General features: G+C 55.7%; 2 protein-coding genes across 2 annotated transcripts in view; both read left to right on the plus strand.

Moving 5' to 3' along the window:
• CCNF (cyclin F) overlaps nt 1-10,790 on the plus strand; it is a 21,903-nt gene extending 11,113 nt beyond the window's left edge. Inside the window, exons 10-17 of the mRNA XM_008566300.1 lie at nt 270-434; nt 2,472-2,595; nt 2,902-3,082; nt 3,427-3,514; nt 6,221-6,320; nt 6,437-6,564; nt 7,982-8,151; nt 8,926-10,790. Of these exons, the coding sequence (XP_008564522.1) occupies nt 270-434; nt 2,472-2,595; nt 2,902-3,082; nt 3,427-3,514; nt 6,221-6,320; nt 6,437-6,564; nt 7,982-8,151; nt 8,926-9,359 (1,390 nt within the window). The 3' untranslated portion in view covers nt 9,360-10,790. The remainder of the gene's footprint in view (nt 1-269; nt 435-2,471; nt 2,596-2,901; nt 3,083-3,426; nt 3,515-6,220; nt 6,321-6,436; nt 6,565-7,981; nt 8,152-8,925) is intronic.
• Nucleotides 10,791-11,617: 827 nt separating this feature from the next.
• On the plus strand, nt 11,618-16,824 carry LOC103585372 (chromosome unknown open reading frame, human C16orf59). Its single transcript, XM_008566301.1, has 10 exons — nt 11,618-11,738; nt 12,422-12,539; nt 12,759-12,829; nt 12,953-13,361; nt 13,864-13,917; nt 14,547-14,643; nt 14,834-14,939; nt 15,037-15,138; nt 15,842-16,032; nt 16,394-16,824. The coding sequence occupies exons 1-10, from the start codon at nt 11,618-11,620 to the stop codon at nt 16,529-16,531; spliced, it is 1,407 nt and encodes a 468-aa protein (XP_008564523.1). The 3' UTR covers nt 16,532-16,824.
• The last annotated feature ends 1,305 nt before the right edge of the window (nt 16,825-18,129 follow it).

An 18,129-nucleotide genomic window follows, 5' to 3' on the forward strand; every position in this document is an offset into this window, starting at 1 on the left:
CTCCCCCTTCCCTACTCCCCCTTCCCCACCTCTGCCCCCCTTCCCCCAGCAACAAAGTCAGGAGACATCGCATGCTGCACGGACTAGGACCCACAGGGCCTCCCCAGCTCTCTGGGACACGGTGTCTCCAGCCTGGATTCCTGAGTAAACCAGTGATTCTGCAAATGACTAGCACATTGCTCAGGCCAGACAGACCCAGGTGAAAATTGGACACAGGGAAATTTGGAGATCACTTGCCTTCATGGTCATGCGTGGCATTCTCTCGGCAGGTACATTCTGATCGACTGGCTGGTAGAAGTCGCCACCATGAAGGACTTCACGAGCCTGTGCCTTCACCTGACTGTGGAGTGTGTGGACCGCTACCTGCGGAGGAGGCTGGTGCCCCGGTACAGACTCCAGCTGCTGGGCATTGCCTGCATGGTCATCTGCACCCGGTGCGAAGCCCCCTGTGGCCTGTCTGGCAGGGATGTGCTGGCCTTTCCTGGACTCAAGGAGCACCCACATTTCATGTGCTAATAGCTGACTCTCTAGGGTCCCACCTAGTGAGGTAGTGGAGTGCCCATGCTGAGTGGTCCCGCAGGATGATAGAATGGACCTCTCAGCGTGTGGGCGGCAGCTCTGCTGAGCTCTTGTTTCCAGGCTGCTCGTCCTGGCATGCAGTCTCAGGACCCAGGGTGTGGCCTTGCTCAGGCAGGCATAGGCTAGACCACTTGTCCCTCAGCTCACAAAGGTGACATGTCCATCCGCGGATTTCAGAGCTCACAGAAAGAGCTGCTTCTTTGAGGCCAAGTTCAAGTCTGTATTGCCAGAGTTTCCTATCAGCCTGGAGTTGGAGGGTCTCACACCCCCTCCACCCACACCCTTGCAGAGCCCAGTTGAACCACGTGAATGTCACTCAGTGGCGGGGTGTGTCCTGGCATGGCAGCATGCGCCCTGGCAATTCTGACTTTCAAATCAGACCACCTTACGTTTAACCACAACCTGCCTTTCTTTAACCAACACCGGAACATCCTAGCTTTTCCTTTGGAGGCCATGCAGAAGACGAGACCCATATATGTGCTGTATTTTCTTATTATTTTCCTAAATCAGTTGTCCCCAGTGTGGCCCACCATTCCCCTCTCAGGAGTGCTTTCCAGACCAACTGTCCCATCTGTAAGGAATGGGTCTGGCTGCATGTAGTGATGGCACGAGCAGTGGAGATTTCCTTCTCTTGCACAGTACCAGAGACACAGGGCCCAGGCTCAGTCGCTGGGATGGTTTTTCGGTTTCATGAGGTCATAGAGGAGCCCTGTCTCACTCTGCCACCCCTGGGGTGTTGCCCTTGTCCTTATCACCTCTGTAGCTACCACGTCCACCTTCCCACTGAGCTTAGTCTAGGCCATATCTAGTTGTGATGAGAACTGGGAAGTGTAGTCTCTGGGCAGGCGTTTGTCAGCTTAAAACACTGTCCCGTTACCCAGAGACAGGGAGCATTGGCTTCTGGGTCAGCGAGCAGACCCTGCCACACACCATCCAGAGCCCTCTTCAAATGTGCTCTTGGATCTGAATCCAGAGTCCCAGGTCTTCTGCCTCCACAGATCTAACAGCAGAGTTACATCATCACAACCAAAGACCAAATTCTTGGGCCACGTGCTGTTAGCAGCCCCATGATAACTGTAAAGTGGTTTTAAAGGCTGAGGTGCCCCTACTCCACTCTCAGAGCAGTGCCAGCCCCTGCTACCCACCAGCCACCTCATACCCCCCACAGGGCTCTCATCCACCCACTGGCATCTCATATTTTTGGTGTCTGCAGCCTTTGCACCAGCAGGCATGATCCCTGTGCCTCCCATCTTTTCTGTCAAGGTGATGACAAATGTGCAAACTAGAGAGTCCCCAGGACAGAGGAGCGAACAAACTTGGCCCCTGTCCACCCTTACTGTGGAAGGTGCCTTTGGGGGCTGCTGGAGCAGTGGGTTTCCTGATAGTTGATGCCGGTGGACAGTAGAGAACAGGGTGACCACCTGCCTTGGGGACAGTCAAGATTCCTGTGGCCAGATGCCATGCTTTGCAGAGACCTTCAAACAACTTTGTGTTCTTTGCCTCTGTGGTCACCCGTCTTCAGGATTTAAAACGTTTGTATTTGATCTAAAGATGCTGTCCTAAGACAGGACAGATCCTCATCCTTAAGGTTATTGGGTGACTTGTCTCACTCTTGGGGGCCTTTTGCAGAGACCTTCATGGGTCTGCTCAATGGCGCTCTCTTCTGCCTCTTTGTGGTTCTAATCCCTCTTTCCAGCACCTTCTGATTTTCCTGCTCTTTAATTCCCCCAATCCACCACAGGCAGCCAGGTCCATCGTGTAACCTTTTGTCACTGAAGACTAAAGCCATTGTCCCCTCTTTACCTTGAAGCCTCCCAGAGCCCTGGGCCCCCGAGTCCCACACCTGCCTCAGGAAGTGGGCTCAGTGCTGAGAATCCTTCTTGACATTTTAGGTTCATCAGTAAAGAGATCCTGACGATCCGCGAGGCCGTGTGGCTCACTGACAACACATACAAGTATGAGGACCTGGTGAGGATGATGGGTGAGATCGTCTCTGCCCTGGAAGGGAAAATTCGCGTAAGTGGTGGTTTTCACTCTCCTTTTAAGTCAAAGTTGTCGCCATGTTTGAGGACACAGGGAGGAGAGGGGAGTAGGGGGCATTCAGCTTTCCTGCTCTGGGATGTTCTCGTAGACCCCAGGGGCAGCTATCTCCATCGTGCCCAAAGCCACGGAGCAAGAGATTGTGGCTGTGTCTTATCGTCACCTGCTTTGGTGCTCTGAGCTTAGGGCAGACCCTGTGCCAGGCCTGTGCCACGTTGTGATATCGCACGGAGGAGCCTTCTGAGGGCTGAGCACCCATGCCCACCTCCCCGTTCTGTCTAGATCCCCACCGTGGTTGATTACAAAGAGGTTCTGCTAACGCTGGTCCCTGTGGCACCAAGAACCCAGCACCTATGCAGCTTCCTCTGTGAGCTCTCCCTGCTGCACACCAGCCTGTCCACTTACGCCCCAGCCCGCCTGGCTGCCGCGGCCCTGCTCCTGGCCAGACTGACACATGGGCAGAGTAAGAGTCCTGGGGGATTCCTGGGGTCAGAGAAATGCTCAAATAGGAGAGGGATGGAGGGACAAAAAGAAACCACTGTCCATCCATCTTGGAGAAGGAGATGCACCGGGATGGACCAATGTCAGTTCTCTCTGGGGGATGAGGTGAGAGGTGACCCTAGCTTATGCATTTCCCCAATTTTTGACAGTGAGCATGCAAGCTCTACGCATGGGGTCTTTTCAAAGCCATTTTTAAGGGACTACAACCCTGAGCTCCAGAAAGGTCCACAAAAGAGCCGTTACAGTCACGGGGTGGGAGTGGTTGGGGGTCACAACAGGCCTCCCTCCCTGCTGCTCTCCTCCCAGCACAGCCCTGGACCGCTCGGCTGTGGGACCTCACCGGGTTCTCCTATGACGACCTCGTGCCTTGTGTCTTGAGCCTACATAAGAAGTGGTGAGTCCGTGCAGAAAACAAGTCCTCCATCCAGACTGCCAGGGCGGGTAGGGCCTCGGGCATTTGCCGCCCCAGCGGTGGCTGTGAGTCAGCACGCACAGGTCTTCCCACAGTGAGTTTTCTGCAAGAAAGTCTTTCTCAGGGTTGACATTTTAAAATTGCAGGGCTATGTTTCTTATTTTACACATTTTTCATATTCAACATGTGTGCAGCAATTCTTCCCAATCCAAAACGAATTCCTTAAGCTGCAGAACATGCTGGAAAAAATGAGACTATCTCCCTGACTAGTGGTAATTGCCATGTATGACAAATTGTCATCTAGCTCAAGAGTTGCAAATTACGGCCCCAGGCCAAATCTAGCCCACCGCCTGTTTTTGTGAATAAGGTTCTGTTGGTGCTCAGCCGCACTCATTGGCTTCCATATTGTCTGTGGCTGCTTTTGCTCTACAACAGCTGAGTTTTGTAGTGGGAACCGAGACCACGTGGCCCACAAAGCTGAAAATACTTACACTGCCTTTCCCTTTACGGAAAGTTGGCTAACCCCTGATCTAGCTCATTGGGATAGATAGAACCTCTGTCTCACTGAGAAAAAGGAAGCCCATTGACTGGGGTCCATCACCACCCAGTCCCACCTGTGCCTGTCTGTTGCACCCTCCCCGTCTCAGCTCGGACAAAGATGTGACCAGGAGGTCAGGTGGTGATAGAGTCGGGAGAAAAAGGAAGCAGGCAAAGGGGGCAGGCTGGGTTCCCTGAAGGAAGGGCAGCTGCGGACACATGGGCATCCATGTCCAGGCAAAGGGGACAGCCCTGCCAGGGCCTGTGTGTGGACAGACAGGGCTGTGGCTGTGAGTGGAGAGTCATGGGCAGTGAGGCAGGGCTGGGGAACACGCAGGGGCTGAGCTGGCACCCAGTGGCCCCATCTCCCTCCCTCTTCCCTTAGCCTCCCCGGAGACTTGCTCCTCCCACCTCTGGGCTCCCCTCGCTCCCAGTTCTCCCACCACTCCCCATCCCTGCTGTGACCTCCCTTAGCCAAATCGAGCAGCTGATCCAGTGGGCTTCTCTTGCGCCTTCAGTGCGCCAACCCCTCCCTCCTTCAGGCACCTCACCTTTCTCCTCCAGGCCAAGCTGCCTCAGTGACAGTCAGCATCCCCCCACCCCAAGGGGCAAGGTAATTTGGCTTCCTGCCACTCCTCAGACTCTTTCCCTGAGAAGCCACTTCCAGGATTCAGACCACAATTAAACCTCAACCCCTACCAGCTGGCTGGTTAGTTCAGTTGGTTAGACCATGGTACTGATAACACTGTCAAAGCTTTGAACCATGTACCGGCCAACCACAGAAAAAACCAAAAATCTCAACCTCCAACCCCAGCCCACAGCGCCCTGCCAGTGCGTCTAAGCTGGACACCCTCTCTTCTCCAGTTGGTCATTCCTCCCATAGATTGGTGCTTGGTGGGTGAGGCCAGTCATCCTAGCACAGACCTAGGCCAGCCTGTTTCTGCTTGTCTTTCATCCCTGCACTTTCCTGACATGCACAGCTTGGGATCTGGTCCTCTCAAGCATGGCTGCCTGATCTCTGTCATTCCCTTGGCCACTTTGCCAGCATGTTCCTCCCACTTATGCGACCCCAAGCCCTGCTTACCACCTTCCAGGATAAAATCAGAGCTCTCTAGAGTGGCTGCAATCCCTCTGACCAGGCCTTTCTGTGTCCCACCTGCAGTTTCTTCCCTCTCCCTGCTGTGCCGCAGCCAGGGGGACCTGTTGGCCTTTCCCAGGGTTGGTCATGCGCTTTTGCCCACCCTGTTTTCTCCTGCAGTGCCCACCCTGTACCTGATGGGAACAGGGTGACAGTCAAAGGGTCAATATGTGTCTGACCCCACCTTTGCTCATACTAGGAGCACAAATTGTCACCTGATGCCACCAAAAGTTGTTGCTGTGCCGTGTGTGTTCTTTTCCCCCAAAAGGAGGGTTATTTTTGTTTTTTCCCAAACCAAATAAATTGGAAACATTTACTCACAAACTAAATTACTTTTAATTGTCCAACTTAACGGGCTTTTAGTATATTCAGAGTTGTGCAGTCATCACCTGTTTTAGAGCATTTTCATCACCCCCAAAAGAAACCCTATACCCTTTAGCTACCACCCTCCAATTCTCTCCCCAACTCCCCCAGCCCAGGTCAACCGCTGATCTACTTTCTGTCTCTATGGATTTGCCTATTCTGGACATTTTGCATAAGTGGAATCAGTATGGGGACAGTATGGGGACTTTTGTGTCTGGATTGTTTTATTAAGCATGTTTTTTGGGTTCCTCCATGTCATAGTGTGGGTCAGGGCTTCATTCCTCTTTATTGGTAAATAATATTCCACCGCACGGATGAAGCACCGTTTGCTTATTCCTCCATCTGTTGATGGACACGTGGGTTGTCTCCACCTTATGGCTGCTGTGGACAATGCTGCCGCGAGCATTCCTGTGCAAGTTTACATGTGGCCGTGTGTCTTCCTTTCTCTTGGGTATATACTTGGGAGTTGAATTGCTAGGCTGTATGGGAACTGTGAACTGAGGAGCTTCCAGATTGTTTCAAAGTGACTGCACCATTCTGCATTCTCACCAGCCTGTTTTGAAAGTGTGTTTTCTCCTCTCACTTTAGTGAGTCGAGAATAAAATGAGGTGGGGGTCCTTCATGTGTCTGCCTCCTGTGTCCATTTCCAGCTTCCATGATGACACCCCCAAGGACTACAGGCAAGTCTCCCTGACGGCCGTGAAGCAGCGATTTGAGGACAAGCGCTATGAGCAAATCAGCCAGGAAGAGGTACCTCCCTCCCCCCTGCCACCAAGGTGTCTGATGAGGGTGCTGGGGTGGGGACAGGCCTTGTCTGCCCTCGGGCCCTCAGCCTCTTCGCCCTCACCAACTCTGGCTTCCCTCAGGTGCTGAGCTACAGCCAGCTGTGTGCAGCATTAGGAGTGAAACAAGAGAGTCCAGAACCCCTGTCTTTCCCGAGCGTGGGGAAACTTCAGGCCTTCCTCAGTTCTCCCTCTGGGAGGAGGAGCAAACGGTTAGTCAGCCCGGGCTCATGGCTGTGCTGGCACGCTGGCTCCTGCACCGGGCCCGTGCTCCCTTGTCACACGGCCGCACTCTGAGGGGCTCCACTGCCCCCTCTTACAGAAAGTCTCCTGAGGCTTATCGGGGAGCAACAGCAGATCCCATGTAAAACGAAGCTGAGGTTAAACCCGGGCAGTCTGGTCTCGGGCCCTGTTCCTCCTCTCCGCTGCTTCCAGCCTGGTTCTCCTTCTCAGAGGCCGCGGCCTCCCTTGCTTTAACCTGGAGCCCCGTGAGGAAAGGGGGTCTAGAGCATGGCCAAGCCCAGCTCAGGCTGTGGCCCTGCCTGCGCACACCATGTGCCCTCCGGGCCACTGTGCTACATGATGTTGCTGTCACTCCCAGCCAGATTAATGTCCCCAGGGCTTTCCCCATTTCCCTTGTGTGTTCTCATGTACCCCCTGTCTCTCCTGTCTCGATGCCCTGGCTATACCTCCTGGAATAACTTCCTCTCAACCTTACCCACCTGAAGAACTCCTATTGACCTTGCAAAGCCCAGATGAGCAGGGCCTTTTCTATGCTGCCAGCCCTGTCTCTTGATTCCTCAGTGCCCCGTGAGCTTCCTGAAGGCTGACATCGGGTGGTCTCTGTCACTACACAGAGCCAGGCAGGGCTACCACCATGAGTGTTCTGTGAGAACTGGGCCCCTGGAAGCAGACTCCTAAACTCTTAGGGAGTGCTGAATGTGGGAGACCTGACCTGGGCATCTCCTGGTAGGGCTGCAAACAACCCCCTGACTTTCTGGGGACAGGGTCATCTACAAGGAAGACCCAGGAGGTAGGGTCCTTTGACCTCCCACATGCCCACCCTCACTGTGTTAAACTTGCTTCCCAGAGATCCCTAAAGCCCCATCAGTCTTCTGGGAGAAAGACCCCATGGATGACAGTAGGGTAGCTCTCCTCAGCCCCAGGTCCCTGGAGTTAGGAAGCAGAAAGGCTCAGTAGGTGTGGCGGCTTCTCTCAGGCACAGGCCCATGCTCCGGCCTCCTGCACATTTTTGGCGAGACCTGACCCCAGGTGGACAGTTGTGCTGGCACTGCCTGCATCTTATATAATCAACACCTGGAGGGTGGCATCGTCCTCCCACCAGTTTCCAAAGGGGCCAAGTGGTTGGTCCAGGGTCCCACAGCTGACCGGGGTGAGCCAGGGCTCATGATTTTGTCTGAATCGTCCTTCCTCTGGCTAGGCCCCTGCTCTCTAGGGCTTAACACCTGTTCTGGCTTCGTTGGCATTTCCTACCTAACAAATCTTTCAGGGACCCATAGTGATGGGCCCAGGGGCATGCAGGTGTTAGAGGCAGGTGCATGAGACCAGGCTGCGCCTCCCAGCACTGCCTTCTGTGACCGGGTTTCCTCGGCTCTCCCCACCTCACAGGAAGCGAGAGAACAGCCTCCAGGAGGATAGGGGCAGCTTCGTCACCACCCCCACCGCGGAGCTGTCCAGCCAGGAGGAGACGCTACTGGGCAGCTTCCTGGACTGGAGCCTGGACTGCTGCTCCGGCTATGAGGGTGACCAGGAGAGTGAGGGCGAGAGGGAGGGTGATGGTGAGTGTGTGGCTGGGGGGCACTAGAGGGACATTGTGCAGAAGGCGGCTTGCCCCAGCGCCTCCTGGCACCCAACGCTGTGACCAGCAGGGAGGAGGGTGTGAACAGAGGGCCTGGAATGGCTGGTGCCAGATCCTCACCTGCAGGAGAGTGTGTCCAGACACGGGAGGCACGAGAATAGAGCCCCTAAAACATCACAGCTTGGGGGGGGGTGCAGTTTCCCTTCCACAGGGAGGAGAGGATTTAGGCCAAACCTGTGTCCGGCTCCAGCCACACGTCTGTGTTGGTACAAGGACCTCACTAGGGAGGGCAGGGGAGAGAGACCCTGTCTGGAGTTCATGATGAGATCTTCCTAGAACAGTGATTGAGATGTGCCCACATGGTATACATGATTCCCCCAGGCAGGCTGCAGGGGGTCCCGGTCCCCATGCCATCGCTGAGTTTAGGCGAGTTCCTGTTGAATTTCCAATTACTTGTTCTCATGTCCACTCAGGATTAAGAGAGTTGTATGGCCAGTTTGTTGTCACCTTCTCATGTCCTCTGAGTCATGGTGGGCAGCCCTCCACACTTGACAAAGGCACATCCTCCCCAGCTTCTTACACACAAGAAGTGACTGGGGACTACAGCAAGATTGGGGATGCTCAGCCCAGCCCAGCATGTTTTAAATTGTCCTGGCCAAGTACCAGAGCCTTTTCCGTCTGGGGTCCTGGCCAGGCAGGGGATAGCCCTGATGCTGAGGCTGTTGTATGACCTCTCCTTGGACATTTCCTGCAGTGACGGCTCCCAGTGGTGTCCTTGATGTCACCATGGTCTACCTGAACCCAGAACAGCACTGCTGCCAAGAATCGAGTGACGAGGAGGCCTGCCTGGAGGACGGGGGATGCCAAGACCCACATACCCCAGCATCAAGCACCCAAACATCTCGAATCCCAGTCCCTGAGCCCCCTCTCTGTGACAAGAGGGAGCCAGGCAAGGACATCACAACCTCAGGGTACTCGTCTGTCAGCAGCGTTAGTCCTGTAAGCTCCGTTGACAGTGGCTCAGGGGGCCCTCCCCGATCTACCTCAGTGCTGTCCCTGGGCAGTGACTCAGACACACAGCCTTGCCACCATCGGGCCAGGAAGTCTCTGAGCCCCCCAGAGAGCAGTGTTCCCTGGCCTCAGGTGAAGCGAAAACCCTGTCTGTGCACAGTGGGGAGGAGGACGTGAACTTGGGCTTCCTTTAGCTGTGAGTGTATGTGGGCATGTCTGCTGCAGTGAATGTTTACTGGGAGAGGACTGCTGTTGCGCTAGCCCGGGTGGGGGCACTGCACACGGATGCTGTGTAGACCCTGGTGGCTGTCACACAGAGTAGAGGGGGTTACTCAAGGGCACCAAGTTTCTCTCTCCCTGGGAATCCCACGTGCGCCTTCAGAATGAAAAGCTGAGATCCTTCTCTTTGGAAACTTGAGACTCAAAACAATCATGCCACACTGTGGGAAGCCTATCCACTCTGTCACCTCCCATGTCCCGCTGTCTCTGGAAGCTTAATCCCATGTGTGTCCTCGTCTTCCCAACCCCCACTAAGCTTCATGCCAGGAGCCCACAGCTTTCATGCCTAGAAAATGTGTGATGTGGGGAGCCTCATCTGTCTGGGTTTGGGCTCCAGCTGGGAGCTGACAGCTCTGAGCACACCCCCATCCCCTCACCCACCTCTGTGTGGGGCATCCACTCCCTTCTGGGAGGTGGGTCCCATGGTGAGAGAGCCTGTGTCCTTGCATATCAACGTGAACTGTGGTGTGACTGCCAGGCATGGGGGCCCTGATGCCTTGGCCACAGCCTTCCTTTCTCTGGCACTCTCAGCTCATTTTATAAATCTGTCCCTCCTGGAATGGTTTGTGTCCCTTTAGATGGTGTCCATGTGAACATCTCTTTTTGCACTGAATTTCTGGGCCATTCTTGTCTATACTTGTAGATTTTCTCTCCTAAGATAAAAAGAAAAATTAAAAATACAGGGCATTAAATCTAAAAGGAAAAAACAAGAGATTACCAACACTATTTGGGATCACCTGAAAAAATCTGACTCCAAGCCCTCAATGCTATCCTGACACTTCATGCAAAAAGAATTTTCTCAGAGGTTAGTCAAAAAAAATTTTCTAAGTCAATTGTAACATCCGAGATGAACAGAGTAATCAGTAGGACTTGCCCTTCATAGATCACTGGATCCCCCAGGATTCCTGTGGGAATAGATCCTCAGAGACAGCAGTCAAAACACCCACTTGCCCTTTTGTGATGCTTTTGTTTCCTCTCGAAATGTAAGAAAGAACCACTTGGCCAGAAGTGTCTCCCAAGTGCTCTTGAACCAGAATTGCAGGGATATGGAGATGTTAACTCAGTGGCTGCTTTTCTGTGTGCTTGTTGCATGCTTGTGGATGTCCCCGTGGCAGCTGTCTTTTCGCTACTGTGAGAGAATTCGGACTACCCTGGTTGGGGTATGGTTGGGATGAGGAGAGCCCAGGCGTTGAAACTGTAGATCTGTCCTGTTGACTCTGCCCCTGGGCATGTGTGAGCCTCAGTTTCCTCATCTGTAAGATGGGGCAATAATACCTACCTCACAGGGGTGTTGTGAGGATTAAATGTGACGAGGACAGTGCAGATGAATGATATGCCTCCCTTAACTGCCTCGGCCCTTGTCCGTGGTCTTCTTGATCAACATCCCGACTCTGATGGATGCAGTTCTCTGCCTTCTCCCAGCTGCATCCAGAGGAAATCATTTGGGGGGGGTACCACCTGACTGTGGTGTGAGGTTTCCCTGAGTCTCTCCAAATCTTATAGGTCACTGCAGTGCCTCTTGACTGAGGCGTGGGGTCTCCCTACATCTAAGTGCCAATTGAAGCCTCTTCCCTTCCCCTCCTACCTCACAGAGAATCTCAGGAACCAGGAATGCATTAGCCTCCCCCGCTGCTGACAGAGGAGGGGCCCCATCCTAAACGCAGTCCCAGGACAACCTGGGTCCCAGCCCCCCTTCCCTTCTCTGCCTGTCACCCTTGACTCCTTTCTGTTCTCCATCCCCTCTGCTGTGGCACTTTCCTACTAATGACTATCAAATGGACTTGCCTATCCCCCTTTTGTTTTTGTCTTTTCCGTGACCGGTAAGGGGATCGCAACCCTTGGTGTGGTGTCGTTCGCACCGCGCTCAGCCAGTGAGCGCACCGGCCATTCCTATATAGGATCCGAACCCACGGCGGGAGTGTCGCTGCGCTCCCAGTGCAGCACTCTCCCGAGTGCCCCACGGGGTCAGCCCTGCCTATCCCATTTTTAAACAAATCTCCCTCAGGTTTGTCCTTCCAGCTACAACCTGAGACTTGGCCCCGTCAGGGTTTGAATTCATCATTTATTCCTGTTATCTGTCATTACACTGGGCCCTGCTGCCCCCTTCACTTCCTCCTGGCCAACGTCTGTCTCCACAGTCCTCCCCCAGGTGTCCCATGTCACTGAAGGCCTCGTACCCTGATTCTGAGGACACCATCCAGGCCTGTGGTCCACTCCCTCCTGGAACAGCCTCCCGCAGCTTCTGTGACACTGCTGTGCTGTTCGTCCACCATTCTGGCTAGTCTCTGGCTCCATCCTCCCCTCATTGTTCGTGGCTCACCTGTCCCTATCCATGCACACCCGGGCCTGCTGCTCCAAGTTCCACAGGTCAGGGTCTCCCCCTCTCCAGGTCCCTATCTGACACCTCCCCGGATGTCAACACCTCGCCTGCAGGTCCCAAAGTGAGCACTTCCTCGTCCCTGTTCCCGCGTCATCCTCACCACCTCCAGAGACTGTTTCCTCTTCCCTGTGTCTGACCGCATGTTAGTGTCCTTGGGGTCAGCAAGACAACGCTGCCTGCTTTAGAGCGCCATCAGTTGGGACAGATTGAGACATGAAGCCAGCCATCACGCGGTCACAGGTGCCCTGCAGGAGGAGCACGAGAATGGCGCCACCATGCACCCAATTATCCAAACCTGAAACCTTCAAATCACAAGAGATCCCCTCTGCCGCCGCGGCTCTGGGGGGTGGGGTGGGGGCGGGGCCCCAGTGGGAGGGGAGGGGCTGTGGGGCCTGGGCCCAGGATTGGGTAACTCGGACGGAAGGGGGCGGTCTTCTAGCCCGGAAGCGGCGGGACTTTCCGCCGGCGGCAAATTGCGGACACCACCACCGCGGCCTTCATGCTGCCGGCCGGCTGCTCGCTCCGGTGAGGCCCGCGTGGCGGGTGGTTGGGGGCGGGAAGGGGCGGTCGAGGTGCTGAGCCGCCGGTGCTCCCCCCAGGTTGGTGGCCGAGCTGCAGGGCGCCCTGGACGCCTGCGCACAGCGACAGCGGCAGCTGGAAAAGAGCCTGCGCGTCTCTCGGCGGCTGCTGCGGGCCTGGTACGCGGATCCCGGGACCTCCCTCGGACCCTCCTAATCTTGCACAAACCCCCCGGGCCGGGAGGCCCGGCCCAGCCGTCTCCTTCCGAGTTTGCCGGTTGTCAGTGCCCTGCGGGCTCTGAGGCTGGGGGTCTGCTGTGGGGCCAGGCCTCCTCTTGGGGTCTGTTTGGGCCTGGGCCATGCCTCCAGGTCGTGCCATGGCTGCCTGTGTCTTCGCAGGGAACCAGCCAGGACCCCTGCTCAAGAGCCACCTCCCGGGCCAGAAACTAATAAAGAGGACCCGTCCTCAGGTAAACCTTGGCCACCCACCTTCTCCAGGTGCTGCCGCTGGACTGTCTTCTGACACGCAGTGTGAGGTACCTTTCTTGGGGGACAGTGGGGCGGTTCCTCTGCATGATTCTTGGCTTTTACAGCATGCCCATCTAGCCCCCAAGACCTCAAGGAGCTGGAGTTTCTGACACAGGCACTGGAGAAGGCTGCACGGGTGCGAAAAAGCATCTCTAAAGCTGGAGAAAGAGTCAAAGCCTCCAGTCTGAAATCGGTGTCCATTGCTGCCTCTCCTGGCACCACAGCCTCTGCTGCACCCCGAGCCCCGGGCCAGGCTGGCAGCCATGCATCAGGGACAAGACCCACCAAAGGTATCCACCAGAACACAGTGCCTGTCAAAGGCTACCCTGAACACAGGTTTCTGTCACCAAGGGATAGGATCCATGTGGGAATAGGAGCCCGAGCCACCAGACCTGGACCTGGCCTCAGGGACCAACAAATAACCCCATCGGCTGTTCCTCAGGCCCCAGAAGTCTTCACACTCAAGGAGAAGGGGTAGGTTTCCCAGACCCTCATGGGAGGAACTGTCTACCTGCTCAGACCCTGGCCAGCAGCAGGAGTCTGGGATTTGGGGTGACAGGGAGGACAGGGCAGGATGTAGGCCACAGGAGTCCTAGGGTGCCACCCCATAAGGCTCATGCCCTGAAGCTGGCAGAATGGAGTAGCTGGCTGTGATAGTGCCAGTTTTGACGTGGTGGGGCCTGTCCTCTCCTTTTCTCCCAGGCTATCCCCTCATATGCCCAGCCAGGGGCTCCAGATGGGCTCTGGAGGGCCTGGGCTCTGCTCACAGCATCTTCTCTCTGCCAGGGCAGTACTGGGCTGAGCCAGTTCCTATGGCCACTCTTGGAAGCCCCATCCAGGGAAGCTTGTCTGAGAATAGGGCCAGCGGGGGAGAGGGGGTGAGTGGCCTCATCCCCATGTGGGCTCTGAGGAGGCAGCAGGACTTGCAGCCCCCAGAGTGGGGTGAGGCTACTCTGAACACTGGCTTCTCTGGCAGGACGCTACTGCAGCTGCCCGTGGCCTTCAGGAAAGTGGCTTCCCAGAACTTCCGGTGAGGCTGAGTCTTTTGGCTGGGTGAGGGCAGAGAGGAGACCAGGGAAGCATCACCAGCTTGGGGTCGTGTAGGTGGAACTTTCAGGCAGGTTCCTCTGCTTTCTTTGCTGGGTGGAGTCACTGTAGACATTAAGAGTGTCTGCCCAGCTTGGACCACCTTAGACTGAGTGAGATTTGAGGCCCCCAGCTCAACCACTCACAAGCTGCGAGACTTGACAAGACACTTGGTGTCTCTGAGTTCTGGTTTGCCTCCCCTCTGGAGATGACAGTAATAGTACAAAGTTCACAGCAGTGTAAGAGTTATGTGTGATGGCATGTTTGGAGTGTGCATGCTGTGCCTAGTACAGAAGAAGCACTGGATCTCTTACCAGTTGCTGTAGTTACCAGACACTTCTGGTTCCTCTCTCCTTCTTCTTTGAATTCTCTCTTAGCACTTCCCAGAGCAGCATAGTTCTGTCCTCTTTTTCCGGTCAGTGTCCCTTCAGTTCCCAAGGCCTCTGGAGGCCCCTCCTGGCATTCAGCAGAGCCACACACCCAAACTGTGGCCTCTACCTTGGCTCTTGCCTACCTCTCAGCTGGCTGGAATAACCGTGTCCCTCTTTTGTTTCTGGGTCGTGGGTGTCCCAGCTTGTGGGCCCAGCTCAATTCTACACACACTAATGAGTCCACAGATGCTGCTGCTGCCACCGCCAAAACCCACTTTCTCCAAAAAATGCAGACAGCCGTATCCTTACTGAGTTTATGGGAAGCTGGGGGCAGCAGGGCATTCTGGCTCTCAACCTGGCAGGTTGCAGGTTTGAGGAGCCAGCCCCAGGAAAGGCCAGCATGGGATGGCCAGAGCCACTCCCCAGAAACTGTCCTTGGTGGGAAGGGAGGGGCCTGGCCACAGGAGAGTTTCCCTGACCCATGTCCAGTCATGCTGGCCCAGCTCTGGGCTCAGTGCTATGGAGGTGGAGGTAGGGCGCCTGCGGAATGCCTGCTCGCTGCTGAGACTACGCATGAGGGAGGAGCTCTCAGCAGGTCAGTGGGCCACGCAATGGGTCTCGGGAGGGAGTAGGGAAAGCAAGGTGCAGGGAGGGTTTGGTGACCCAGCCTGACCTCCCTGACTCTTGCGTAGCCCCTGCTGACTGGATGCAGGAATACCGCTGCCTGCTTACCCTGGAGGGGCTGCAGGCCATGGTCGGGCAGTGTCTCCACAGGCTGCAGGAACTGCGTGCAGGTGAGGCACTGCCCTCAACCCCGACACCTGTGCTGAGGTCTGGACCAGGCTCGGGGTACTTTAGCCAGCCTTGCCGGTGCCTTGAGGAAGGCAGGCAGCCCAGGGGCCAGAGGTGGGCAGGCCTTTCCTGTGCCACCCAAGTGTGCTGTGTTCCCCAGTTGTCCTGTAGGACCAGCCAGCATTCCTCACCTCCTTGGGACAGCTCCCCCACCCCACACCTTCTCCCAACAAACAGAACTGCATCACTTCGAGCAGTTTCCTTATTTATCTAGTTGTTGAAAAAATAGCATCTGAGAGTGAGGGAGAGATACTGGGAGGTATTGCCAGAGGTGGTTATTGATAGACAACAGAGCTTCTTTTTCCCCTTTGTCTTTTTCAATTGCTTGACATTTTAAGAGTGAAGATATATCGGTTGTCAAAAACAAAGTCTCAAAAAAGTCATGCATAAGCACAGTAAAGAAGTACAGGAGGCAAAGGGAGATTCCACACCCCACAAAGGATTCTCCCTGCCACACTGACCCAAGGCCCACTGACACCCTCACACAGTGGGCTGTTCTGAAAGCCTAACTTTGTATCTCTTGAAAGCAAGGTGAATTGAAGGGTGGGAAGGAGGAGCCTGGAGAGTCGGGCATTGGCTCATGAAAGCAGCTGGGCCTTGGATGTGGCTACCGCCCCGTGAGGCCACATCTTCTTGTCCTCACAGTGATGGTGGAACAGCCGCTGGTGTCCTCTCCCATGGGAAGGTCTCCCTGGGGCTCACTGCCCTGTGGAAGCAGAGTGGACCCTTCCTGGAGCCCCCAACCACTTATCTACTCCAGTACCCAGGAGCTGCAGACCTTGGCAGCCCTCAGGCTGCGGGTGGCCATGCTGGAGCAGCAGATCCACCTGCAAAAGGTACTTCTGGAGTAGAAGTTGGGGAGTGTGCAACTGGGTGCCCAGGGGAGCTGTCGGCCACGGGGAGGACTCTAGGTCTGGAGACTCGAGAAGGAAGGGCCCAGGATTGGGGCATGACTTGCTCCACCCACCCAGGACCCACCAGGAGGATGGGGACATATGAACCCTGGGGTCTGTGTGTGGGCTGCGAAGGGACTGCCAAGTGCATTGCTCACGCTGGACACAGTGCTTGGACCTCAGGAGGGAAGGGCTGGAGCATGGGGGCCTCAAAGCCTGTCCTGGTTGGCCCACCTGTGGGATCCCTGGGCCAGCCACCCAGCACTGGCCCCCCTAAAACTTCAGCCCTGCACCGCCCCATCAGGTCCTAATGGCTGAACTCCTCCCGCTGGTGAGCATGCAGGGGCCACCCTGCCTGGCACAGTGCCGTGCGGTGCACAGCCTGCTCTGCGAGGGAGGCGAGCGCTTCCTCACGATCCTGCAAGACGACCCTGCAGACTGAGCCCTTCCCAGGGCTGTACCCAAGTCCCCTCCTCCCTGGTCAGAGATAAGTGAATGGGGATTGAGGGGACATTCCCCAGTGTGCTGGGTCCTGGGCCCAGAGGGGCTGGCAGCTCTTCTCAGGGCAACCACACCTGCTGGTCAGGGCTCAGCTTCCAGCCTTCCTGAGGCTCCAGGAGCCCAGAGGCCTGTGCAGAACTTTTCTTGGCTACCTCTGTTTTCTCTTGCTGTAGACCTAAGAGTCACTTGTATGACATTAAAACTACTTTAGAAATTATATGTATTTAAATCATACCAGGATGGGACTCGGTAGGGATTTTTTGTTTTTATTTTGTTTCTTTCTTTGTTTTTATTTACCAAGTGCATTCAATCATAATATGAATATTCCTTCTGTATAAAGGAAGAGACAAGGCCAGTCAAGGCAAGCATTACTCCAGCACATCTGAAAACCCCTGCTCGCAAGTGTGTTCTTCACGTGAACCTTTGCTGAGTGCCTCCTGAAGCCCACGCAGTCCCTGGAGCTGGGGCACTAGCCCTTTGTCTGGGCTTCACCACACTGGGCTGTGGACAGCAACCTGCCACAAAGGAAATCACCAGCCTTTGCCCCCAGAGCCTGGGCCCCAGAGGCAGCAGGACAGGAGATGGCGACACTGGAGAAAGTGGGTCTTTGAGATCCAAATGAAGTGTTGCAGGCATAGGGGGATCGACTGGGCGATGGTGAAGCAGCTCAGGGTGGTTCTTTGGTGCCCAGGAGCAGGCCCTACTTGTAAAGGACCTGAAAGTTCAGCAGACCAGAAATGCTCTGGCAGAGTCTGGTTGAGGGCTTTTGGGGACCAGATGACAGAGGCCAAAATGGAAAATGAAAAACCATGGTCACTGCATTGGGAGGGCCCTCCAGTGATAGAACAGCTCCGTCCACTGCCAAGAACAGGAACCCCAGGGAACAAACAGTGAGCCAAGAGAGAAGGGGAACCTGTGGGACTGCCCTGGCCTGGTGGGCTGGCACCCACCCCCCAGGGATCCTGTCTTGCCACTACCATCATGGTACTTCCCACCATGGTATGTTTCCATAGCAGGCAGTTTCTATCCAGAATTATTTCATCAACTGGTTTAATTGGCTCATTGTCCACCATCCCTACTGGACATTTTTCCCAGGAGGGCAGGGGCACTGTCCACCTCTCTTCCTGGCCAGTGCCAGATGGGAGCCCAAATGTTCCTTCACTCAATGACCTGCCTATCCTGGCCAATCTAGGATACTGGCGGTGTCCTGTGGATTGTTGCGCGTGCCCTGGGCCTTCTTGGGCAGGGAGGTGCCCTGGATAGCACTGGTGGTGGTGGGAGGGGGCGGTTCTGGGGGCCCCGGTGGCGTCACCGCGTCCCGGGCCAATCGGCTGTAAGGTGGCAGCTCCAGGCGCCCACACCACCCCCAATCGCAGCTTCTGCGTCTGCGGCATGAGAGGCCCCGATCCCCCTCCCGCAGCGCCCGCCTCATCTCCCGGGCCCGCCTTGCCAGGCCTGGCGCCCCCGGACCCCCCAGGGGCCCTGCGCGCTCTGCTCTTGGCCACTGGCGGCGTGGGGGGCTCGTGGCCGCGCTGCGTC

Source organism: Galeopterus variegatus, unplaced genomic scaffold, assembly GCF_000696425.1.
Source record: "Galeopterus variegatus unplaced genomic scaffold, G_variegatus-3.0.2 Scaffold233, whole genome shotgun sequence".
NCBI lineage: Eukaryota > Metazoa > Chordata > Mammalia > Dermoptera > Cynocephalidae > Galeopterus > Galeopterus variegatus.